The 26,758-nt window shown below is 39.3% G+C and overlaps 1 protein-coding gene across 2 annotated transcripts in view; it reads right to left on the reverse strand.

The window, feature by feature from the left end:
* Positions 1-9,701: 9,701 nt before the first annotated feature.
* JPH1 (junctophilin 1) overlaps positions 9,702-26,758 on the reverse strand; it is a 92,625-nt gene continuing 75,568 nt past the window's right edge. Inside the window, exons 4-6 of one of the 2 annotated variants that reach the window (XM_037039718.1) lie at positions 18,940-19,586; positions 12,148-12,243; positions 9,702-10,366 (exon numbers count right to left, since the gene is read on the reverse strand). In XM_037039718.1, the coding sequence (XP_036895613.1) occupies positions 12,163-12,243; positions 18,940-19,586 (728 nt within the window). In that variant the 3' untranslated portion in view covers positions 9,702-10,366; positions 12,148-12,162. Of the gene's footprint in view, positions 10,367-10,458; positions 11,556-12,147; positions 12,244-18,939; positions 19,587-26,758 lie in introns of those variants that run through there. The other variant, XM_037039717.1, reaches the window with a different exon arrangement.

Raw genomic sequence — 26,758 nt, forward strand, 5'->3', positions numbered from 1 at the left:
GTGTCCTTTATACATGTTTCTGTAAACCCTTCTCCTTTCCCCCTGAAATTCCCTCTACTCTTCCCTCTGATCACTGTCAGTCTGCTCTGTATTTCAGTGTCTTTGGTCATGTTTTGCTTGCTTGTTTGTTTTGTTATTTAGATTCCTGTTAATGGTGATATCATATGGTATTTGTCTTTCACCACCTGGCTTATTTCGCTCAGCATAATGCTTTCCAGTTCCATTCATGATGTTGCAAAGGGTAGTAGTTCCTTCTTTCTTTCTGCAGCATAGAATTCCATTGTGTAAATGTACCATAGTTTTTTGATCCAGTCATTTACCAATGGGCATCTAGGTTGCTTCCAACTCTTGGCTATCGTAAATTGTGCTGCTATGAACATCGGGGTGAATAGGTTCTTTTGGATTGGTGCTTCAGGGTTCTTACTTTAAAGGTGTCACAGCTTATATTTAAATCTTTTATCCACCTTGAAATTATTTTGGTGTATGGTATAAGTTGGTGCTTGAGTTTCATTTTTTTGCACGTAGCTGTCCAGTTCTTCCAACACCATTTGTTGAAGAGGTTATCTTTACTTGATTTTATGTTGCTGCCCCCTTTGTTGAATATTAATTGACTGTAGAGACTTGGGTTTATTTCTGAGCTCTGTTCTGTTCCATTGGTCTATGTGCCTGTTTTTATGCCAGTACCAGGCAGTTTTGATTACAGTGGCCTTATAGTGTAGTTTGGTATCAGGTATTGTGATCCCTCCTACTTTGTTCTTCTTTCTCAAATTGTAGCTGCTATTCAGGGTCATTTATGGTTCCATATAAATTTTTGAAGTGTTTGTTCTATGTCTGTGAAATATACCATTGGTACTTTAATGGGTATTGCATTGAATCTGTAAATTGCTTTGGGTAGTATGGACATTTTCATGATGCTAATTCTTCCAATCCATGAACATATCTATGTTTCCGTTTGTTTGTGTCTTCCTTGATTTCTTTCTTCAGTGTTGTGTAGTTTTCTAAATACAGGTCTTTTACATCCTTGGTTAAGTTTATTCCTAGGTATTTTATTTTTCTTTTTGCTATACCAAATGGGATTTTTTTCTTGATATCTGCTTCTGCTGTTTCATTGTTGGTATACAAAAATGCCTTTGATTTCTGGATATTGACTTTGTATCCCACTGTTTGCCAAATTCCTTTATTAGGTTGAGCAGTTTTTTTGGTAGAGGCTATAGCATTTTCCATGTACACTATCATGTCATCTGCAAACAATGACAGTTTTGTTTCCTCCTTTCTGATTTGGATGCCTTTTCTTTCCTTTTCTTGTCTGATTGCTGTGGCTAAAACTTCCAATACTATATTAAATAGAAGTGGTGAAAGTGGACAACCTTGTCTTGTTCCTGATCTTAGTTTAAAGGATTTTAGTTTTTGCCCATTGAGTATGATGTTGGCTGTAGGTGTCTCATATATGGCCTTTATTATGCTGATGAATGGTCCCTGTATTCCCACTTTGCTGAGTTTTTTAAATCATAAATGGGTATTATACCATATCAAATGCTTTTTTCTGCATCTATTGGTATGATCATGTAATTTTTGTCTTTGGTTTTGTTTATGTGATATATTACATTTACTGATTTGCGAATATTGAACCATCCTTGCATCCCTGGGATGGATCCCACTTGGTCATAGTGTATGATCTTTTTAATGTATTGTTGGATGCAATTTTCCAATATTTTGTTGAGGATTTTAGCATCTATGCTCATCAGTGATATTGGCCTGAAGTTTTCTTTCTTTGTTATATCTTTACCTGGTTTTGGAATTAGGATAATGCTGGCTTCATAAAAAAAATTGGGAGTCTTCAATCATTTTGGATGTTTTGGAATAGTCTGAAAAGAATAGGGGTTAGCTCTTCCTTAAATGCTTTGTAGAATTCTCCTGTGAAACCATCTGGTCCAGGGCTTTTGTGTCAAGGGAGTTTTTTGATTACTGCTTCAATTTCATCTGCTGTTATTGGTCTGTTCAGCCTTTCTGCTTCTTCTTCATTGATTTGGAAAATTACATTTTTCTAGAAATTTGTTTCACCTTGGTTTTCCAATTTCTTGGCATACAGTTCTTCATAGTAATTTCTTACAATCCTTTCTATTTCTGTGGCGTCAGATAATAATAATAATAATAATAGTAACAAAAACAACAACAATCTCTCCTCTTTCATTTCAGATTGTGCTTATTTGGGTTCTGTCTCTTTTTTTCTTGATGAGCCTGGTTAAAGGCTTGTTGATTTTGTTTATCTTTTCAAAGTACCAGCTCCTGGATTAACTGATTCTTAGAATTGTGCTTTTAGTCCTATGTCATTTAATTCTGCTCTGATGTTGGTTCTTTCTTTTTTTCTCCTTGGTCTGGGCTGTCTTTGTTGTTGTTACTCAAGCTCTTGTAGGCATAAGGTTAGGTTGTTTGTTTGAAATGTTTCTATCCTTTTTAGGAAGGTCTGTATTGCCATAAACTCCCCTTTCAGGACTGCCTTCGCTGTGTCCCCTAAGTTTTGGGTTGTTGTGAGTTCATTTTTGTTTGTTTCCAGAAACTTTTTACTTTCTTCCCTAATTTCATTCTTGATCCATTCATTGTTTAATAGCATGCTATTCAATCTACATGAATTTGAGTGTTTTGGGTTTTTTCCCTTGTCTCTAGTTTCATTCCTTTGTGGTAGGAGAAAATGCTTGGTATGATTTCAATTTTCTTGAATTTGTTGAGGCTTGTTTTGTGTCTTATCATATGGTCTATCTTTGAAAATATTCCATGTGCATTTGAACAGAATGTGTACTTTGCTTCTTTGGGATGAAGGGCTCTATATATATCAGTCAAGTCCATTTCATCTAGGGCATTGTTCAATGCCACAATATCTTTGTTGATATTTTTGTTTGTAAGATCTGTTCATTTTTGACAGTGGGGTGTGAAAACCACCTACTATAATTGTGTTGTTGTCAGTATCTTTGTTGAGGTCCTCTAAGATTTTCTTTATGTATTTGGGTGTTCCTATGTTGGGTGCACATATATTTACAATGTTTATGTCTTCTTGGTGGATTCTTCCCTTGAGTATTATGAAGTGACCTTCTGGACTCTCTTTATGGCCCTTTTTTTGAAGTCTATTTTTTCTGATATGAGTATTTCTACCACAGCTTTTTTTTTCCGGTCCATTTCCTTGGAAAATTTGTTTCCAGCACTTCACTTTTAGTCTGTGTAGGTCTTTTGTCCTGAGGTGGGTCTCTTGTAGGCAGCATATGTGTGGGTCATGCTTTCTTATCCATTCAGCTATTCTACGCCTTTTCATTGGAGCATTTAATCAATTTACGTTTAAGGTTATTACTGATAGGTAGTTATTCATTATCGGATTTGTACCTGTGTTCCTCTCTTTCTGTTTTCCTTCCTTTTCTTAGAGCAGTCACTTTAGCATGTCTCGCAGAGCTGGTTTGGTGAAGGTGTATTGTTTTAGACTTCTTTTGTCTTGGAAGCTCTTTATTTGGCCTTCTATCTTGATTCAGAGCCTTACTGGGTAAAGTAGCCTTGGTTGCAGGCCTCTGGTCCTCATTACTTGGAATATTTATTGCCATTCTCTTCTTGCTTTGAGCATTTCCATTGAGAAGTCAGTAGCTAACCTTATTGGGCTCAACTGTATATTACTTCCTGTTTCTCCCTTGCTGCCTTTAAGATTCTGTCTTGGAATTTTGCCATTTTAATGATGATGTGTCTTGTGCTGGGCCTCTTTGGCTTCCTCTTGATTGGGGCTGTCTGTGTTTCCTGAAATTGTGTGACTTTTTCTCTCATCAAATTAGGGAAGTTTTCCATCATTTCTTTTTCAAATAGGTTTTCTATCCCTTTCTCCTCTTCTCCTCCTTCTGATATCCCTATTATAAGAATATTATTATGTTTCATATTGTCTTGCATTTCTCTTAATCCCTCCTCATTCTTTCTGAGCCTCTTTTCCTTTTCTTGCTCTTTCTGGGTGGTTTTTTTTCCTACTTTTTCCCTCAGCTCACTGATCCAATCTTCTGCTTCATCAATCTTGCTTTTCATTCCCTCCACTGTGTTCTTCAGTTCAGAAATTGTATTCTTCATTTCCTCCTGGCCTCTGTTGATAGTTTCTGTGTCATTTTTTGTGTTGATATAGTTTTCAATGGGTTCATTGTAGTTTCCTTGTAGTTTCTGGTAGCTCATTGTTAGCTCATTGAAATTCCTTATAACCAGTGGTTTGAACTCAATATCTGATAGTTGACTTGCCTCTATTTAATTTAGCATTGAATCTGAGGCTTCCTCCTTTCCTTTCACTTGGGGATTGTCTCTTTCTTTGTACTCCTATCATTTGTGAGACTCTTCTTGTTAGTTTCAGCTTCTTAAATTGATTTGTTCTTGCTGCCTGGGTTCATGGTGTGAACTTCTGTGGTATAATACCTGTGAGATTCAGTGGTGTAGTCTCCTTGATCTCCCAAGCTCACTGGTCTTGGACTGTCCTTTAAGTTGGCTCTGTGTTTTTCTTTTGGTTTTGATTGTTTGTAGGTCTTTCTTTGGAGGGTCCTTCCCACCAGCTGGTTACCTGAGGGTCACTCTGTCCACCACCTCTTTTATTTTGTTCTGCTGGTGAGGGCAGGTTGTGTTGAAGCTAGTTCTTCCATGTGTACAAGGTTTTGAGGATTTTCTTTTGCTCTTGTTCAGTTGTCTGTACTGGGTAGTTTCTTCACTATTTAGTTGTAGTTCCAGATAGGTTGTATTTCCCTCCTTCACCTTCTTCTGTTGTTATCTGTTGGTGGTTCCTTTGTTGTTGGGCTTCCTCTTCCAGTGGGTATCCTGGTATTCACCGCTTTCACCTACTCTTTTTTTGTGTGATCAGTGGGAGGGGAAAGCAAAATGGTTTAAGACAGCAAGAGCATATTCTATGATATTTACAGTAGCAGCTGGTAGAGAAGAGATAGGAGATCCTTTGGCTATGTATAGTGTTAACCGTGATCTTCCACTCAACTAGCCACTTTCTAGAAAGGATGGAAAGAAGATAAGACTCTTGTTGGGGAGGGAAGGATTGTGAGTTGGATCTAGAAAAAAGTGACGTTGTGGAAGGTCAGATTCTGAGGTAAGGTGAGAGTAAAGGATAGTAAATAGGTGTAGTGTGTGAGAGAATAGAGTTAACCAGCATAGTAACAGAGTTCAGGAAACTGTGAGAAGTGGGCTAAGATCTGGGAGGGGTGTTGTGAAGTATGTACAATTGTATGGAACAGCTATTATTTACAATAATATTAGAGTAACAATCATATGATGGAATCTATGTGATCTAGATAACAAGAATAGGGGGTATAGGGCTTTGAGTAGTGTGCTAAAGGTACACAAGTGACGTGAAGGATAGTAAATTAGCAACACACTGTGAAAGAGAGAACAGAGGAAACCTGTCAAATGATATATAACCATCCAAGCAAAGAAGACTATACAGAAAGGAGAGAAATACAAAAATACTATTAAAATAAGAGATGTAATAGTAATGAAAAAACAATAATACAAATATGCAGTAACTTGCAGTTTCTCTGCAACAGCAAAGTAAAATTTGTCTCACTGTCTCGACTATTGGGATGCTTCTGTTTGGGTCCAGCTCTGGTCCTTTCACGGTTCCAGTTTTTTCTGTCTCACTTGTGGGTATTTAAAAAAGCAGGAGAAGGGAGGAAGAAGAGATAAAATTGGAAAGAAAGAAAGGAATAAAACAAGGAAGAAGGAAAGTGAGAAAAATGGTATTGAAAGATAAAACAATAATACAAATTTAAAAAGTAAAAGATTACTTAAAAAAATATACCTCTTATTGCTTTCAAACTGGCCAAACTGGCTTTTCTGGTCTTGCTGGCTGCAGTAGGCTGAGGGGAGATTGGTGTGGCTTTTCTCCCTTTCCAGTGTGTACTCAGCCAGTCTCTCGCACACTCTCCCTAAAGCTAGTCTGGCACCTCTCTTGGATGCCTTGGGTGTGGGATCAGGTCTTCACAGAGGCTCTTACCCTGAGTTTACCACTGTGGGCTGGGGTACGGGCTTTTGCACTCTCGCTTGGCCAGGCTGTCTGGGTCCCTTCCCAGTGCTGTGGGGGTGTGCAGGGCCTTCCCCGATGCCTTCCGTGCAACCTTCCATGCAACCTCGGGATTGCTGCCGGGGTGGGAGGGGAGTAGGCCAAGCGGCTGTTGCAGAAGAATTTCCCAGTTTTCCTTTTCAAGAAAGTCCTCCTACTCAAGCCTGCCACTTCATATCACCCAATTCTCCAGCCAGTATTGGGGTCAGTGCATGTCACTGTGCAACTCTCCCAAGATGGTGACCACAGACTCTGTGGGTGATCATGGCCCGCTCTGTGTTTGCCTCTTTGTCCTTATTCCCCTCTTTGCAACTTCAAGCAACCAGGTCTCCCCTGGTGGTACTTAAACCTTGTTTGGCTGGGGAGGGAGGGAGCAGTTGACCCAGCTCTCTCCCAAGGAGTCTGTGGTAGACCCAGTACCGGTGCTGGGCCTGGGGTTACAGCACCCCTGGTCTCCACACTGGTCCCTAGGACCTTCTTGTCCTGAAGCACCCTCCCCACCATCTGGTTTTTCAGTGTCCTCTACAATTTTTGGTCTCTTATTTTCATATATGCTGGGGTACTGTTTGCCGTTTACTCTGTTCCTCTGTTGGCTAGGTTTTTCTCCTGTGTGTAGGGGGAAATGAAACCTGTTCCCTCCTGCTCTGTCACCATCTTCCTTCTTTGAATCCCATAGTTGTTTTATCTACCTATCTACTGATGGACATTTGGGCTGCTTCCATACCTTGGCGATTATAAATAATGTTGCAATGAATATTGGGGTGCTTATGTTCTTTCGAATTAGTGTTTTGGGTTTCTTTGGATATATTCCCAGAAGTGGGATTGCTAGGTCAAAAGGCGTTCCCTTTTTAACTTTCTGAGATATCTCCATACTGTTTTCCACAGTGGCTGCACCAGTCTGCATTCCCACCAACAGTGCAAAAGGGTTCCCCTTTCCCCACTCACCAGCACTTGTTTGTTGACTTATTGATGATAGCCATTCTGACTGTGTGAGATGGTATCTCATTGTGAATTTGCATTTCTCTGATGACGAGAACATCTTGAGCACCTTGAGCATCTTTTCATATGTCTATTGGCCATCTGTATGTCTTGTATGGAGAAGTGTCTGCCTAATCAGGTCCTTTTGCCAGTTTTTTAATTGGACTGCCTTCCTAGTGTTGAGTTACATAAATTCTTTATATATTTTGGAAATTAACCCCTTGTTAGATGTATCATTGGCAAATATGTTCTCCCATACACTGGGCTTCCTTTTTATTTTCTTGATGGTTTCTTTAGCTGTGCAAACACTTTTTAATTTGATGTAGTCCCAGTTGTTTATTTTTCCTTTGTTTCCTTTGCCCTAGAAGATATATCAACAAAAATATTTATATGAGAGATGTCTGATATTTTACTGCTTGTTTTCTACTAGGATTTTTATGGGTTCAGGTCTAACATTTAAATCTCTGATCCATTTTGAATTTATTCTTGTGTGTGGTGTAAGAAGGTGGTCTAGTTTCATTGTTCTGCACATATCTGTCCAATTTTCCCAAGACCATTTCTTTAATAAACTACTTTAGCCCATTGTGTGTGCTTGCTTCCTCTGTTGAATATTAATTGACTATAAAGGTATGGGTTTATTTCTTGGCTTTCTATTCTGTTCCATTGATCTATGTGTCTATTTTATGTCAGTAACATGCTGTTTTGATTATTATGGCCTTATACTATCATTTGATATTAGGTAGCATGATTCTTCCAACTTTGTTCTTCTTTCTAAGGACTGTTGTTGCTATGCAGGGTCTTTTGTGGTTTCATACAAATTTTTGAAATATTTGTTCTAGTTCTGTAAAGTATGTCATTGAAAAAGCACAATATGTAGAGTCAGATCAAAATTACAAATTTTAATAAGTTTTGTTTACAAGACCTTGGGCAAATCATTTAATTGCAGAAAATCTTCCATAGGAGTTCTATATGAATTTAATGAGACAGTGATGTGAAAGTACTTTGCAAAGCAAATGTCTCACATTCTATAAAGAAAAGCACATGTGAGTGTCAAAAAGGATGTTTGTAAATGTGGCATTTGGTTTTTACAGTGAGGAAGACTCACTGATCACCACTGAAGAAAAACTATCACATGACCTGTGGCATAATTAACCCTTATACAGAGGTCTTTAGTGGGATCTCACTTTACTTTTTAACTCGTTTGAGACACTCGTTACAGACATTTAATATTTTTTTCTTAGTTCCATCCATTAGTAAAAGCTAATAAATACAAAACAGTTACTATGCGTCAGCTACTGTACTTAAAGCACTTAATGTAAGTGAGCTCATTTCATCCTCACAACCGGCCTGTGAGGGTAGTGATATGATTACACCCATTTTACAGAGAAGAAGCCAGAGGATTAGATTAGGGGAGAAGCGACAGTCAATCAGGGTCTAGCCAGAAGTTTATCTATATTCACACTATTCATTAGTATTCCTTAAATTATTTTGTTATTTTGTTCTACTTCTATTATTCTGACCTCTACCCAAGCTGTTAGGAAATACTAAAGTACTTTTCAGTACTTTTAAAGTAAGAATGACATGTTGGACATATTTCACAAACCTGGGATAATCAAACCCAGCCTCATGAACCACTCCCATGGATAGGCAGACTATGCCACATCTAAAACTACATATGAAGTTGGAAACACGAGGCTACACAACATTCCAGAGCATGAGAAGAGGACAGCGAGTTGCACTGAGTGTGAGCCCAGGGAGCCTGCTCACCGTAACTCTTGAAAATGTGTATTACATCAAATGAGCATGCAGAATATTTTCCAGATTTTTCTCAACTACACAGTCTTCTTCTGAGCTTTGGCCTCAACCATTAACACATGTGGTTTGGACCTGAATCTGGAATCAGTCATCTTTCTAGAACCCTGTGCTTTTCCCGCATGCTCCCAAACATGCTGTTCTATGCTGTGTTCATTTAGGATTTGCTAGATTAATTGTTTGAATTGGTCAGTCTATTAGTACCTAGTGGTGAAGACTTTGTGCATTATTTATATGGAGGTCTCCAACAGATTAGCCCTCAATAGTAGTGACAAATCTTGAAATATAGAAGTGCTCCAGTAGCTCCCTGGAAAGCTGTTCTAGGAGAGGTCCTTTTATCACACCTCTCGGGCAGCTTCCCTAGGCCAGGACCAAGGGTGCTGCACACTGGCCTATGCTTCCAGAAGTGTGCTTAAGCAGCAGGGGCTCTAGCAACATATTAATTTATTTGGGGCTCAATGGTAAAAAATTTACATTAATTAAAAGATTAATTGAAAATTAAATTTCTACCCATGCAAGTAGAAATTTACTCCAAATTTGAGTTTTCCTTAAAAAATAGGAGCTGACTTGAAATCCTGAATAAGGCACTAATCCAATTAATGAAGGCAAGAGCCAGAGCAAGGAATCTTATTTTGCAAAATGATTTGGAAGGCCCAGAATGAAAGAAACGTAGAAAGAAATCATGGTGTGGTACGACATTCTGCGATGTGGCTTCTTGCAAGACCATCCCTCCCCCCTTGTTAATTTTTCAGCAGGTCTTTCTTTCAATACTACCACCACCACGGAAACTTCCACATAACTGTAGACAGTAATTTACTCACAAAGGAAACACACCTACAACTTTTTAAATAACCAACTTTTTTTTTATTAGAGCAGATACAGTTGTGAAAACTGTACATTATACATTTTGGTTTCAAGAATTATAAATAAAGGAACTCACAGGTAGAGAGTTCTTTTTCACAGCAAGAAACTTTAAATAAACAAGTCATGTTTTATTAAGTACATCGGCAGACCTCATGTGCTGTCCAAAATGTAGAGTACAGTATAACAACCCATTAGAAAGAGCCTTTCATGTAAAATACAGCTGTGCACATTTTAGAAAAATACCAACAATTTTGGCTTTATTTTAAAAAAGCTTATAAATCATACATATATTTATAAATGGAACCAACATGCTCACTGTATAAACATATCCTTTAGTTATCTGTTATCCATTATTTCAAAGCATGACATATTTTAAATAAACACTTAATAAGATTAAGTATTTTGTTTTTTCTTTAAAAAATCAGCTTTCCCAGTGTAAAGAGCTATGGGATTAGGAAGGAGAAGTGTCAGTCTTGAGACTGACAGAGGAACTCAAACGTTTCTTGGGTAAAAACGTACTTCTTAAATTTAAAAGTCAAAGCAAAATGTAAAAAATAAATATACAAGTTGTAATTTTCATTTGCTCTCTTTCTGCTTTCTTCTTTATTCCACATTGGTCACACCCAGGATTCTCAACATATTGTACTTCTGCAAAAAACACCACTGGGTTACTACCTGGCAGGGGACAGAGCATCCAGGCCACACCTGTGCTAACATGTGAATTGTTTCTTCTGCATTGAAAAGGTAGCAAGGCAAAAAGAATTGGATTAAACCATGCAGATTATGAAACTATTTAAGAATAGCTCCCTCTCCACAATGTAGTGTTTCATAGAGATTTAACAGAAACCTTTCCTCCCCAATTTCTTTTTAAATAATTACTTTTAGAAAGACCATGTAGTTTCTCGAAGTAAGCATGCTTTTGAGTAATAAAGGATTAATTATAAAACAGCAAAAAATCAGATTATGTCAGAATAACAAAGGACTGCGAAGGACAAATACTCAAACAAAAAAGTCTAAGCCTTTAAGATGTGAAATAAAATTTTAAAAGGACTTTGAAAAACAACACATAAGGCATAAAATTGAGAAGCAGTGATCTCACAAAGCTTTATGCTCTACCTGAATGTATTCAACAAAATATTCAGTTGGGAAAAAAAAGAAAGAGAAGAGCAGTTATTAATAGCATCTTGCTTAAGTTTCATGGGAATTAACATAGACACTGACAAGATTTTATTTGGTTGTAAAGTACGTCAGCAATGAAACTGAATCTTTTAAACACCGATTACTGCAACCCATGCAACATTCTGACTTCTTAGAATTCTGTTGTCTTTCAGCCTTTAAAGTCGAGCACCTTGTAAGTGCATAAATAATTCATTTAGTAACATTAAAAATATTTAAAATTAAATTATTTCTTAGGAAGGTATAATGCTTTCAAATTGCTAAATTTTAAAGATAAACAGCCTTTCACCAAAGGTTTAGGAAGACTAAATGACATTAAAAAATGATGTATTGCTGTCAAAATCAACACATTTCTCTAGAATTTTGTTGTTTCTTTTCCTTGAGATGCAACATGTGTGTTTCATCTGGCCAGGACCGCACATGGTAGGTGACCATACATCATCTTTAAATAAACAGCAAAAATAGTCGTGCACAAGCAAACACAACGTTTTCTCCCAGAATGTTCCGGGAGACGTTAAAGCAGCAGGTCATGGCATAAGACTGCTGAGTGATGCTGCTACCTCGTTCTTGTAATGAGACAGGAGTGAATGTTGGAAAAGTGGCGCAGCAACACAATCCTCCGGCCGCATTCCTCGGGCTCGTTTGTTTCCCCAGCTCCCTACTGAAAACGTCAGATGGTAAAATAGTAAGGCAGCTGTTGACTTCCATCAACAACAAAAAAAAACGCAGCTCCATACATTTCCAGTTTAGTCACACTATGCTAGGACAGATGGAATAGTCAATGCCAAGAACTCTGCCAGATGGGCCTGTTTCAGCAGATTTTTAAAAAGACGATTGTTAAGTTTTCTGCTCCAACACGGTTGCTTGCTTCAGCTCCCAGAGGACCCCAAAGCCATAAAGCATTCCCAAGGGAACTGAATGGGTACTCCGGCTGCATTTTCCAAGTTTCCTTTCTCTCGTGAGCCCATCCTAATTCCGAACCTCCTTCCCTGTGTCTGCATCTGACTGGGGCGTGCCATTTAAAGGGCTGATGACACCACTGCGGAGAACTGTGGGCAACACCACTAGTTGTCATGACTTCATCGTAGGGTCAAAACAGTTGTATCATTGAGTAACTATGTTGAATCACATTCAGGCACAGCCAAAATTAAAGTGAAGGACAATATGTAGTTGTTAAAAAGAATGTGAATTTGAATATGGGAAAAGAATGTTATATTTCCTGATTTTTATATAGAGATTAAGACTGTTCTTACCTTTCCTAGCTCCAGTCAGGTTAGAAAGTGAACAAAGAGGATGGCCAGTCCGATATTCAACAGCATGACAAGGATGATCATGACTGAATTAGGGCCCTGGAAATAGAACAGAACACAACAAGCATAAAGTTATGTTAAAGCACAACTTTAACATTTTAATATCGGTACATACATTAACTCACAAAAGCAATTGTTAAAAATATTAAAAAAGCCAACACAGTTGCAGTAAATAAGGCAGGAATGACAGCGGTTACAAAAGGTATAAACTAAAAATAGCAATGTCATATTTAGATGAAGCCACCTCTGAACTTTCACTTAAAATGAGTCTAGTTTTAATTAAATCTAAAATATGACTTAAAAATAATCTGCTATGTTTGCCTCAAAACATTGGGCAACAGTGTGGGTGAGACACATTTCGCCTAACATGCACGGTTCAGAACTAGCGTGGAGTAGATGCGCATTTTTTGTTAAGGCACAATGTGGATGAGGAAGAATTACTGCCTTGTAAAGGCCTCCCAGGAGAAATTTCAGGAGAACTCAAAATGAAGATCTCTGACTACTGCTTTCTCTGGTCATCTTTTTGGACATATTCCTTCCTTAAAGGAAAAACTGAGAGTGGGAAGTTGAATGCTTCCACAAATCATTTTACAGGTTTAATTTTTTTGTTTCTCTGTTTATAACCCTAACATTTCAGAAGTGAAGTTATGCTTAAGAAATCACAGAATCCTATTTTGATAAATACTTCAGTATATATCTCACCCTGCCCAAGGTACCCAAAATTTGTTGACTTGTTTAAAAAACAAACTGCCTTATATGACCCACCTATTCAGATCTGCCCAAACTCAGCCATCTTTGTACAAAGACTCAATCTTGGTAGTTACCATTAAAATTATGTCTTATTCTTAAATAGCATTAAAAGCATTCTAAAGCTGGCCTCATGACTTAGGTGGGGAGGTAGTCTTGTTCTTAGTTTAAAGATGAGAAAACTAACATTGAAACTGTTAGTCCTCAAATGCTTACTATAGTAGTTTTGACAGATGGGGTTACTGAGTGAGACTGGAACTACCACTGGTCCTGGGGTCATCTTGCAGGGTCTAGGGCTTGGGTCACGCATCCTTGAAGGAGATCTCCTCCCTAGCAGAGGTCAGAATGTTTGTGCCATTTTCTCCCAATTTAATACTTCATGCTTTAATGTCAATTTTGGTGATTGTTGCTGTTCCCCTCAGATGGAGTTCCACGGCGGCAGGGCCCCTCCCTTGCTCACCACTGTGCATCCACATGTAGGGATTGCCCCATTAATTCAGACAGCCAAGGTTTCATCAAAACCTGCTCTCTTCTGGTACGTTTCCAGGTGACATGGGTGTGGTAAATGGACTAACTTACTGCATTTAAAGACAAACAGGGTGATTAGAAAATAAGGGCGAGGGAAAGGATGAAGTAAAAATGGATGCCCTTGACATAGGGATTATTAGGAAGAAGAAAAACATTACCTAGTTCCTAAACCCCAAGTAAATGAAAGGGGGGAAAACCCATTTACTGCAGGTCTTTGTATGTCAGGCAGTGAGCTAAGATTCCTTTGTAGATTATTTTTAAAAATTCTTCACAAGTGATTATTAGTTCCATTTTACAAAGCTGAGGTGGTATGTTGCCCAAGATTACTCAGCCACGACAAATTAGAACTAGAATTAAACTTTAGTCTGCTCACTGCAGAACTCATGCCCCTTTCTCTACATACTCGTGAAAGCCAATTTCCCATCAACTTCTTTAACATGGTATTCTCATACTGCATGATTCCACAGTATCAGAAAAACTACCTGTGCTTTTCTCAGAATACCTATGTTGTAAATGATTAGGAGAGTACTAACCCAGGCAATTTCTCAACCCTGGTGAACTCAGAATATATAATGTGGGAAACTTTTATACCTCAGCAAATAATTGAGATGATCTCCTAACATCACAACAGCATGGAGACTAAGGAAATGCTATGAATACTATAAACTCTGATTAGAATTTGCTCATGAATGTGTTAAGAATTTGGGGATCATTTCAATTCTTTTGGGTCAGTGCATTTAATTCCCAATTCTGAAAGACAGTGACATGCAAGAAGATGAGGAAATTTTTCTATTGAACATACATTTATTCTGTATATATTCTAATATACAAATCCATTTGTCTTACTATTTATAAAGCTATCTTTAAAGATGACTCAGTAAAGACGAGGGTAAACCAGCAATAACAGGTTCATAAAGCAACCAGGCAAAAAGTAAATTCCGGGACGCTGTGTTTAATACTAAGGCAGATGTCAAGATGTGACCTCTGTGTTCTTCAGCTGCCTTGCTGGGTACAGCGTGGAAAACTTTAAGGTGAAGTTTCATAAATATGACTGGTGGCCAGTTGTAGCTTAAAATAGCAAAACGAAAAAAATAATCAGTCTTGCTTCTCAAGACTGACTGGAACAGGTGTCATGAAGGAAGCTGTTGCAGGGCAAAGTGCAAGTCCTGATTGGAAGAAAATTTGAGGCAGTGAGAACATAAAGTGCAGGAAGTCAAAATATGGAAAGTCACTCTAACTTGAAATAATTTTTTTTTCTTTAAGAGACTATCTGTTCATTTCAAATGGTGAGGATTTTTCTGCTAAGGGTATAGTTTATGTTAAATGGAAAATTTCTCCAAAAACATAAAAGAACACAGCTTAGTTTAGATTAATAACAACATTTAATTATATGGATTGACTGTTTTTATTGTTTGTGTCTATGTGTGTGGTTCAAACATGATCTGACAGGAATGCTTTAAGGTTTATAATTCAAAAGAAATAACAGGTAAACCTCAAAATAAACTTGGAAGCTCATCAGAGTAATGGCTAGGAAAAAATGCAGGCAGTTTTCAGAAGGGGTGGCAATTCTTAATTAGAAGACCCCTCACCAGTCTATCTGAAAAAGCTGTTAAGATGCCTCCTCTGCCTTCAACCCAAGTCACCAGGTCACAAAATCCTCCAAAAAAAGTTTGGCATCGCATGAGTCCACATGCAACGCCTGCCCACAGGAGTCACAAATCTCTTCGGGCGGGGGCGGTGGGGGGTGGGGGGCGGCTGCAGAGTAGTCCCTGCCAGTGCTTCCCTCCTCCGCATTCTCATGTTCAAGGAATTAATTTGCTTTAGATGTTACCCTGTGTCGCAGAAGATTTGCTAGATTTCTAGATAAACTGTCAGGGTCACCTGGAGGTTGGGTCAGAGTCTACTGGAATATAGCAGGTTTTTGAATAAGGTTGTTTTGCTCAACATAGTTTCATAAAAGACTGAGGAGAAAAAAACTGATTCCTGGCCAGGGCCACGATTTATGTGGAGTTTTCCTGTTCTCATGTCTGTGTGGGTTTTCTCCTACATCTTTCTGGGCATGTGAGGTGAACTGTCCCAGTCTGAGCATGGGTATGTGGTTCTATGATAGAAGGCACCCTGTACAGAAAGGGGACAGCCTTGTGCCCTGAGCTGCTGGGACAGGCTCCGGCCACACACGACCCTGAACTGCAGTAAGCGGGCTGAAAAAGAATTTTAATACTTGTTCTTAGTCATCTTTCTTAAATATGTATATAGCTTGCATTTATTTTATTTAGTGTTTAATATTAGAAATGTTTTGGATCTTTATTTAGAAGTGTGGTGATGGTTTTGTGATCACACATAAGCTGTAGAAACTTAACTCTTGTTTATACGAATTAGCATGTGGTGAACTGGTTCAATTATATGTCATTTCACTTAAAGTTGTGGTTTCCAAGAATCTGTATGTTGATGATGTTAAGTGAGGACTCACTGTATTTATCAGCTATTTATGCTTCCACTAGTACAGTGTTGAAGCAAAATTAGTTATATGCAATGGTTTTTGAACACTTACTATATGCTAGGTACCATGCTAAGAACTTTATAAGCATTAACAACTCTATGATAGAGGAGGAAGAAACCAAGTCACGGAGCAGTTAGGAATCTTGATCCAGGTCACACACTAGGAAAGCCACACTGCTGGGATTTAAACCTAGGGAGATCGGCAAAACAGTTCACTGCACCAGCCACTAGCCTATACTGTTTTAATAAGCTGGTTGAAATTCTAGTTTCAGTCTGGTGAGCCACCCTACAAATGGTGCTTCTGACTCAAACTGGGTCTGTCAGCTGTCCAGAAACAGCCCTCGCTGATTCCGTCTGGTTTTCTCTCAAATGTGTGCTTTAGTGTGAATATTTCTACGAATTTTCAAGTTATTATTTATAAACCTCTAACTTATACAGTGTCATTTAATCGAAAATTGTATGTAGTACTCCTTGGTTTTAAAAGTTGTTCATGGACTATCTTGATGGTGATTTTGTCACTTCCTAACTCTCCATAAAGAAAAGTTATCAGGGGGTGGAAGGCAGTTTTCAGTTATTACTAGAAAGAGGTTAATTGTTAAAATCTTCCCATGAAGGCCCTGGCTGGTGTGGCTCAGTGGATTGAGGACCAGACTGTGAGCTCCGTCCTGCACACCAAAGGGTCGCCAGTTTGATTCCCAGTCAGAGCACATGCCTAGGTTGCGGGCCAGCACCCCAGTGGCGAGTGTGCAAGAGGCAACCACACATCGATGTTTCTCTCCCTCCCTTTGCCTCTCTCTAAAAATAAAATAAATAAAATATTTTAAAAAATCTTCCCAGGAAGGTGCCAGTCCTGACTTCTGGTTCCCATTGTGGCAGAAGTGGGAGCTGCTTGTCCTCCTTTCCCCTTGGGGTGGGAAGGGAACCCTAGAGACAAACCTAGTGAGTTGGGAGATGCTTGGCTTAACTCCCAGAATCACACAACTCTGTACATCAGTGAAACAGATGTTTTTATAAAGAAGGAAACTATGAAGTTTATAGAAAACTGTTAGAGTTAAGAGGGAGGTAACTCATCTAATTGTAGGACACTGGGCATATGCTTCCCTGTGGGCAGTTTTAGAAGTCAACTGAACCCCAAACTGTAAGTTACAGGGCCTTGTATTGTTTGAACTTCCACCTTATAAGTTAGGCAAACTCATATTAATATAAAAGTAAGGCTTTATTAATCTGTGAATAAAAATGCTGAAAGCCAAATAAGAAGTGAATTATTACATCTAACAACTTCAATACTGATAAATATACGTTATAGGTATAATATCAGGATACTGAAATATCAGTGTTAAAACTAAAAAAAAAAACCCCCACAATGAATGCTTACTGAACAGCTAGAGTCTCAAAGTTACTCTGTTTTGAAAACCATCTATCCCATGGGGTTGACTCAGAAAGTTAATCCAGTTGATCTGATTAATGTATATTTACATAATCGAAAGGATTAGAATTTGAAATAAAGGGTGGGAACCAGTGTTTATAGATATTAGCAAAGTCAACAAACCTAAGAAATTTCAAACATAATTAAAAAATGAATTTCAATTGTTTAACCCTGTGAGAAAATTAAGCAGACCAAAAAGAAACTGATGATTGTATTATATTCTTGTTGACCAAGATACTAACACACACTTTTATGTAAACATGTCTCTGAAATTACTAGTAAATATTGGGTTGGCTGTGGCTTCCTCCCTAAGCTAGGATAAACATGCAACACCTCTGTTCCAAAGGCATATGGATAGACTGGTCAATGGTTTATCCAAAATTACTCAGCTTCAGATTTTTATAAATTCAACAAAACTTGATAAAATATGAATTCCATATATCATTAACAAATAAATCTCATTTATCAATAACTGAAAGCTTTCTGGTTGAATAACAAAACCCCTAAATGCTCAAGATTTATTAAAATCAGCATCTACCAAAAATCTGGAATTTTAGGAGCACTAACACTCTGAGGGGTTAGAAGACCAAGGCCTTGCAGCTAGAACATTTTTCCTTTCCATATGCGAACCAATTTAGTTCGCATATGCGAACCAATTTAGTTCGCATATGGAAAGGAAAAATGTTCTAGCAAAGGCCTGGTTTAAAGTAAAATCCAAACTAAATATTTATGAAGATAATTCACAATAGCTAGAAAAGATGTACTTTTGTCTAAAGGTGTTGACTCTTCTGGGAGTCAAAAGGTGGGCCAAGAACTGAGAACATGGCATTGGAGCCCTCTTCCTAGCTCGGGCTCTGAGAGTTGCGGGATTCCCTCACAGCCCTCAGGAAGTTAGTTAGCTGTTGTTACGGCCTGCATGTTTGTGTGCCTCCAGAATTCACATGTTGAAACCCTAATCTCCAATGTTGCATATTTGGAGATGGGGTCTTTATGAGGTAATTAGGTTATGAGGGTAGGGCCGTCAAAATGGGTTAATGAGAGGCACAGAGAACTCGCTTTCTCTCTCTCAGATGCATGAGGACACAGTGATAAAAGGGCCTACGGTCTATGAACCACGACGTGGACCCTCCCTGGACACCAAATCCCCTGGTGCCATGATCTTGGAACTCCCCAGTCTCCAGAATGGTAGGAAATCAAAGTGTTGTTTCAGCCATCCAATCTATGGTACTTTTGTTATAGCAGTCCGAACTAAGCTACCAGGAAGTGCTGGGAAAGGCTTGCTCGACCATGACGCTGTCCAAGCTGAATGATGTTTAAGGTGGGTGGGTGGCTGGCTGAGTGACCCTGGTGGCATTCCTGCCTGGAAAGCTCTTTCCTATCTCCAGCTACGAATGTGCTCAGACCTGCTCCAAGCAGCCTCGTGGTGTCAGGACCTGTGCAAGCCTAGTTGTCATCAAGGTGCAAGTCACCCCATGATGCTACCTGAAAGAACCAGAGTGAGGTAAGGAAGAGAAAACTCATCTTAGTCAACTTACCGAATTGGCTTCTTTTTCCAAAGAAGGGCATGAATTGTTGCTTGCTGGATTCTTTGGTATAGCAAGTTCAGACTTCTTGGCTTTTGGCTCAGCTTTGCTTTCTTTGGCAACTGGTTTTGTCACAGATTTAGGGGGACTCCACTTGTTGGGTGATGGCTTGTGCACCAGCACTGAGGAAGAGTGGCCGGATCCTTCATCTTCCTGCACATCTTCTGGAGGGTGCTTGGGAGCGTTCAGTTTCACATAATAGCCATGGTACTGAGAATGTAGCTCCCCGTTACTGGGGTTGGGAACATGGTGGCGGCCAGAGTACTTGGACTGGGGCACGATGGCTCCCATTTCCTTTGAGGGAGCCTTTGACATCAAGGGTTTGTTGATGACTGCTGTCACCTGCTCATCAGCCACATTCCGTATGTCTAGGTTGAGTCTGGCCCCTGGGCTGGGGTTCTGCTTCCTTGCAGGCTGTGGGGACGGCTGGGGAGAGTGCCTTTGTTTGGGACTTGCCTCAGGAGACCTTGGGGGTGTCGTACCTTTGCGATAAAAATGAGGAGATTCCTTTGGTGTAGGTGGCTTTTCTGGTACCTTTTCTTCTGGATTTTCTTTAGCATCTACACCTTCCTGAAATCTCTGTTTGATATAATCTGGGCCTGAGGGTAAAAGTGACAACAGAAAGGATGGTGATAACATAAGAATAAGGCATAAAGGATTGTTCCTCAGGGCATGTATGTAAAACAGGTCCTCAAATGAAAGCAGGACCTTTCATTTTATGTCATTTTGAGATAAGCTGATAAGATGCCCTAAGAACTTAACCCTTGCTTACAAAACCAGCCTGCGGTAAAACTGGTTTTGTTATATGCTGTTTCACTTAAAAGTCACAAAACCTACCCATGATGTTAAGTGAGGACTCAGCAAAAATACACAGTAAATCAGCTTAGCCTCTCTTCTTTTTCTTCTAAATATACTTATGAGGATTGACTAAGCACATGCATATTTCATTTTCCAGGATAAAAAGATTATTTGTTGTTGAAGAAGTGTTTTAATGTTAATATATATGGTTACTTATACTATTTTTGTTTTGTTATTTATTTTTCTGAGAGAGAGGGGAAGGGAGGGAGAAAGAGAGAGAAACATGAAGGTGTGGTTGCCTTTTGCACACCCTCAGCTGGGTGGCTGGCAACCCAGGCATGTGCCCTGATTGGGAATCGAACCAGCAACCTTTTCAGTTTGCAAGCTGGCACTCAATCCACTGAGCCACATAGTCAGGGGTGTATATACTATTTTGAATGCCATACAAGTGAAGCTGTTGTGACTTCTCTAATAACTGTACTGGTTGTGCCTGCTTGCAGAACACTGAGGCAGATTTGTGTTGACAGGGCCCTGCTGAGTACTCTGTGACTATCGACATATTCAAATGAGGTGACATAATAAAATACAAGTTATAAACTCTTATCAATGATGTTGACTCATCTGTTTAATATTTAATATATCATCTACACTGTATGAGACAAACCTGCAGATAACACATTTTTAGTGATCCTCCTTCAAACGATCATTTCAAGTTCCTAGTTAGGAACAACATCTGTGGTTTAGGTCTTACAGTACAAAATAACTCGCACGGAGTTCTTCCCTGTGTGGATTTGCACTGCAGGAATCAGGACGGGGCTGTTGTCTTTGGCTCTCAGGTCTCAGGATTGTTTATAAAATCCTATATTCTTTTTATCATTGTGAAACCTTTCATGTAAAGAAGGTCCCCTGGTACACTGTTACTTTGTATGGGGGCTCGCCAGTAGGCTGAGGAGTTAAACACAAAGTGCAGCACCAGATGGTACCAGCTGTGAATGTTTGAGGAGATCAGTGGTCTGGGCAGGGGCTCTCAAGAGACTGCACCCCAAGGTGTTGCCCTCCTTCTAGGGACTTCACCTCTCAGCCCCTCCCCTAGAACCAGGTCATGTACATCCTCTGGCCACCACTCCACTCATCAGCCACTGCTCAGGTTAGGAGGCGAAGTCAAGGTCACGCAGTGCAGCTGGCCCTCTGCTCCTGACAATGTCATCTCCCCTGTATACAAGGGAGACATCATCCCACCACCATACTTACAGGACTTGCCCGGCTCCTGTCAACTCCACAGCATCCTAACGTGCACTTTCCTTCCAGCCCCCCAACCCCCAAGGGGCTGAAAAAACAATTATCCTGAATTGTTAAAAATATATACTGCCTACTTGTACTTTTGTTTGCTCTCCCCTTGGTACTCTGAGTAATAACTTATTGTTAGGAGACTGCTATTTATTACACAAGGCACTTTTCAAAATTCCAAGCCTCACTGAAATCTTAGGAAGCAGTCGTGATCCTCACTTTACTGTAACAGCTGAAAAACCAAATGTCACATAGCTCCTATGTATCCTTAAGATAAAACAGAATGCAGTGTACAATGTAATATTTTAAGCCCACAAATGAGAATTCCTAAGGACCCACAATTATGGGTTGTACACAGGGCCAAAAACATAATAGCGTTATCCTACTTTTCATCCTCCAGAAGACAAATTTATCCTTGGGAGTTAAAATTTCCCAAAGGGGTCACAATTACATGTCAACAACGGAGAGTTCCTTTTAAACCCAGTATAAGCACCCTCTTTTAAAAAGCAGATCATTTTCTTTTACATCCTCCATCCACAATAGCAGTATGGATCATCAGCACAGAGAAATGCCCCTCACATAAGTGACGAAAAAGGACAAACTGCAGTTATTCAAAGGTGATGTCTTTTCCAAATTTGTTCTGGGTGCTGAGACAGGGACATAGCACCCCTAGGGCTGTGTTTCAGTTGCAGGCTGGCTCTATTATTTAGAACCCATTACGGTCACTCACACTGGTATTCCACGGACAGGCCCTCCTCATCCAATGGAAGAACTGTTTTTACAGAACCCCTCCTTTGTCAAAACAGCTGCTGACAAAGTGACAGCTGACAGCAAGAAGGAGACTGCGGAAACGCAGCTACAAGAAACTGATGATTTGGGGGGAAACAGGTAATTCAGTAATCCTGGGTCCAAGGAAAACAATTATTTTTTAAAGTCAGCACTTAAAGGAATATACTTTAAAGTTTAGTTTAGTTTTCTGGAAAATACTTAAGTATCTTCCAGATACTAAAGATACTTAGAAAACTAAGATACTTTAGTTTTCTGGAAAGAGAGCACAAAACCGTAACCCTTGAACACAAACATTTTCAATTGTTTTTAAACTTACAGTCTCATTAATAGGCAAAGTGGAAAATATCTGACCACTGGAGGAATGTGTATTAATAGATGGATGAAGCTCTCTTTTGGACTCCACTGAGTGTATTCATTATGTTTACTGACTCCCAATTACTAGTCTAATCATTCCCTCAGATCTATAGAAATCTGATGTGTTGCTTCTTTGGACACAGTTTTTCTATTCTGTATGTGTTAGAAAAGGCATTTCTTATGTGATCACGTGTGTCCCTCTCCTGTGATGCAGTTTTCAGGCACATTCATTCAGATTTACCTATAGGAACTTTGATAAAATTCAGAATCTATGGAGTGCAAAGGATTTACTAGAAGGTTGGATGTACACTCTAACACTGTCAGAATAAAAAAAAACTCTGCTCCTTATTATGCATTAAAAATAGCTGGATAAGGGAGTACACTCCCTTATCCAGCGCTTCCACAGCTGCTGCCTGTGAGAGGCACCTGGTGCATGATTCCCAAAGACTTTGATTTAACGAGCATAAAGCAAAGCCTAGAAATCTTGAGGTTTAACAAATGCTCCGGATTCTAATGTATCTAGTTATACACATTTGAAAGCATGTCAAAAATATGCTGACTCATGGTGGCCCTAACTTAAGCCTTGCATCTCTTTGGTAATGACTCCAACAAGGCACAGTCATGTGGGGACTGGGCAGGTGATCGAGGGTATTCAGTTAAAATTTCCAGAATAAGATCGAATGCTTTTGAAACAAGACATTTAATATAAGACAAAGGATTAGAAGTTCTTCTTGGACTATTTTCTTGGAAGGCACACATTGTATCTGCTACCTGTTTGGTGGAGGAATGTATGTCAGCATCTCCAGGCCAGCAGCAGGATGCTGATGAGATATAGCAATTCATGAAAAAGATTAGTCAGAATGCTGCCAGGGAGGGAAAGGGTGGCAAATGGTATTGCATAAAGCATTTTCATCTGTTTTAGACAGTATCTGTGAATCTTAAAGGGTTTATTCCCTGAGGATGCCTATTGGGGTACAGGTCACATGCTCACTCACATTCCACATGATAGGAAACAAGAACACTCAGCAAATGTCATCCACTAACGCTGAAAGGTTACTTGTTACAGTGGGCAGGAAGGCTCTGAACAGCTACGGCAGATGGCAACAGCATGAAGATTCCCCTGAAACAAATGTCTACAAGGGCAGTGCTGATAGTGAATGCTCTGTAGCCACATGGTACGTCATGAAATAGAAATTAGGTGTCTTCTGTGGAACCTGCCCTTCAGTAAAGCAGAACCACTTTGAAACATTTTTAGATTATATGGCTGCAACATGGGGAGAAAAACACGTTCCTGCAGGACTTCTGTCCTGTCTCGGACAACACTGTAGTGTCTAAACACAGCCATACAGTCTCGTCTGCAGGACATCCGTTGCTGTCCCTTGCACGTGACTGGCACAGTGGTGAGACTGAATAAGTGAGTGGGAAAATAACCGGCAAAATCATGACTCAATCATTTTACATCAACTGCTAGATTATTCCATTTCTCATTTCTATGAAAAAATTGTTTTGGATTTTGTTAAATAAGTTGAGAAGCTGTCTATTCCAAAATTCTCCCTTATTTCAACCATAAAGAACACATACGATAGGTACAGAAAACTATGTAATGAAAATGTGGTTTATCTCTAAAGACTTATTTTTTATTTAAAAAATTTTATTGTATTGGAGTGATATTGGCTAATAAAAGTTATTGGATACCTGAAACCTACATAATACATCTTATGTATATTGTGTTGTGTGTTCACCACTCCAAGTCAAATAAGTCTCCTCCTGTCACCATTTATTCCCCTTTACACTCCTTTACCTCCCCTCACCCCCCTTTCCCTCTGGTAATCACCATACTGTTGCCTATGTCTATGAGGTTTTCTGGGTTTTTTTGCTTAATCCCTTTACCTTTTTCACCCAGCTCCCCAACCCCCTCCCCTCTGAATGTTGTCAGTCAGTTCCATGTATCCATGCTTCTGTTTCTATTTTGTTAGTAAATTTTGTACATTAGATTCCACGTATGATTAAAATCATATGATATTTGTCTCTAACTGGCTTATTTCACTTAGCATAATACTCTTCAGGTCGATCCATGCTATGGCAAAAGGTAAGATCTCCTTTTTATGGCCAAGTAGTATTCCATTGCTGGGAACTTCCCTGCCTGGTTTCAGAAGCTGTAATCCCTCTGATGGCTAAGGCTGAGTAAGAGACCTTGGGACCATCAGCCACTAAGGAGATAAAGCTTACCTTCTTGGCAGGGGCACCACCTCTGCCCCCTTTTACTTTACCCTGCTTGGCTCTGGGAGGATGACTGGTCAGCCAATGACAGGTAAGATTCCTCATGGGAGGGACGACCTAAGACAGGCATGGTCATGATGAGGCTAACAGGGAAGGACTTGGGGGGTCTATACAATAAGGGGATGGTGAACCCTCACCCCTTGACTTTGACATAGCCTGAGTCCTCATTCTGTCTGCAGTAAGTCTCCTGATCTCTTGGCAGCCTTACTCCCCCTGCCTGACTTAAGCCTAAAACAATGCTGGAGGGCAGGTGCAGCCCTGGGCAGGAACAGGCAGTTCCCTGGGGTGATCAGGTCTAAGAAAGAATGCATAAAATCCTGTGAAACCTACTTTGCTAAGAATGTCCTCAACTTTCTGATAAGGGTCCAAGCATGAAATGAGTTTGTTTACCAAAGTTTTATGGCCCTTTAACTAACTGATCCTGACTCAGAATAAGCCTCACAGTTCTCTGAATGTTATCTACTGTTTGATCATTACTGTTTGACAATGATGAATGAGGACCTTCCTTGAGGTAATGCTGTCAGAAAGCAATAAAAGCCTGTCCAGACAAGGGTCAGGGCTCTCTCTCACTCAGAGAGTGGCCATGCTATCCCTTTTCTCCACAGGACTTCTGCAGTTCATGTGATCTTATTCGTCACATTCACAACACTGTGGACACTGCTGGCCAGAGTCCACATCATTCCATTTTATAAATGTACCACAACTTTTCTAACCCCTTATCTACTGGTGAACATTTGGGCTACTTCCAAATTTTGGCTATTGTACTCATAAATAAAGCTGCACTGAACATAGCAGCATATATATTTTTCAACTAGTGTTTCAGGTTTCTTTGGATAAATTCCTAGAAGTGGAATTAATGGTCATAAAGCAGTTCCATTTTCAAGTTTTGAGGTATTTCCATACTGGTTTCCATAGTGGCTGCACCAGTCTGCATTTCCAGCAACAATGCACTAGGGTTCCCTCTTCTCTACATCCTTGCCAAATTTGTTTGATTTATTGATAATAGCCACATTGACAGGTGTGAGGTGATATCTCATTGTGGTTTTAATTTGCATTTCTCTGATGATTAGTGATGTTGACCATTTTCTCATATGTCTATGGGGCATTTGTATGATATCCTTGGAGAAGTATCTATTCAGGTCCTTTGCCCATTTTTAATTAGATTTTTTTTCTGGTGTTGAGTTTCACAAGTTCTTTATAAATTTTGGATATTAACCCCTTTTATGATGTATCATTGGTGAATATGTTCTCCCATTCAGTCAGTTGTCTTTCATCTTATTGATGGTTTCCTTTGCTATGCAAAACCTTTTCAATTTGATGGAGTCCCATTTGGTTATGGGACTTGCCTGAGGAGATATATCAGAAGAAATATTGCTATAAGAAATGTCTGAGACTTTACCACCTATGGTTTCCTTTTCTAGGATTTTTAGGGTTTCATGACTTACCTTTAAATCTTTAAAGCATATTGAGTTTAATTCTTGTGTTTGGTGTAAGAAGGTGTACTAGTTTCATGTTTTTGCATATATCTGTCCAATTTTCCCAACACTATTTATTAAAAAGACTGTCTTTACTTAATTGTATGTTCTTGTCTCCTTTGTTAAATATTGACTACAGAAGCATGGGTTTATTTCAGGCCTCTGTATTCTACTCCATCGATCTGTATGCCTTTAAAACTTTTTAAAAATGTTTATTGATTTTAGGAGGAAGGGAGAGGGAGTGAGAGAGGGAGGATGAGAGGAACACTGAACCTTGATTGGTTGCCTCACACAGGGGATTGAACATGCAACCTAGGTATGTGCCCTGCCTGGGAATCAAAGCCACAACATTTTGGTTTATAGGACAATGTTCCAACCAACTGAGCCATGCCAGCCAGGGCTATAGGTCTGCTTTTATGCCAGTACCATGCTGTTTTGATTACCAAGGACTTGCAGTATAGTTTGATATGAGATTGCATCATTCTTCCAATTTTATTCTTATTTCTCAAGAGTGCTATTGCAATTGCTATTTGGGGTATTTTGTGATTCCATATAAATGTTTGGAATATGTGTTCTAATTCTATGAACTATGCCATTGGTATCTTGATAGTAATTGTGTTGAATTTGTAGATTGCTTGTGGTAGTATGGACATTTTAATGTTAATTCTTCCTATCCATGAACACGGAATGCTTTCACTTATTTGTATCTTCAATTTCTTTCTTCAGTGTTTTATAATTTACATCCATGGTTACATTTATTCACAGGTGTTTTTTCCTGATGCAATTGT

This window comes from Sturnira hondurensis, unplaced genomic scaffold, assembly GCF_014824575.4.
Source record: "Sturnira hondurensis isolate 20B ecotype Veracruz unplaced genomic scaffold, ASM1482457v3 Scaffold0025406, whole genome shotgun sequence".
Classification (NCBI taxonomy): Eukaryota; Metazoa; Chordata; class Mammalia; order Chiroptera; family Phyllostomidae; genus Sturnira; species Sturnira hondurensis.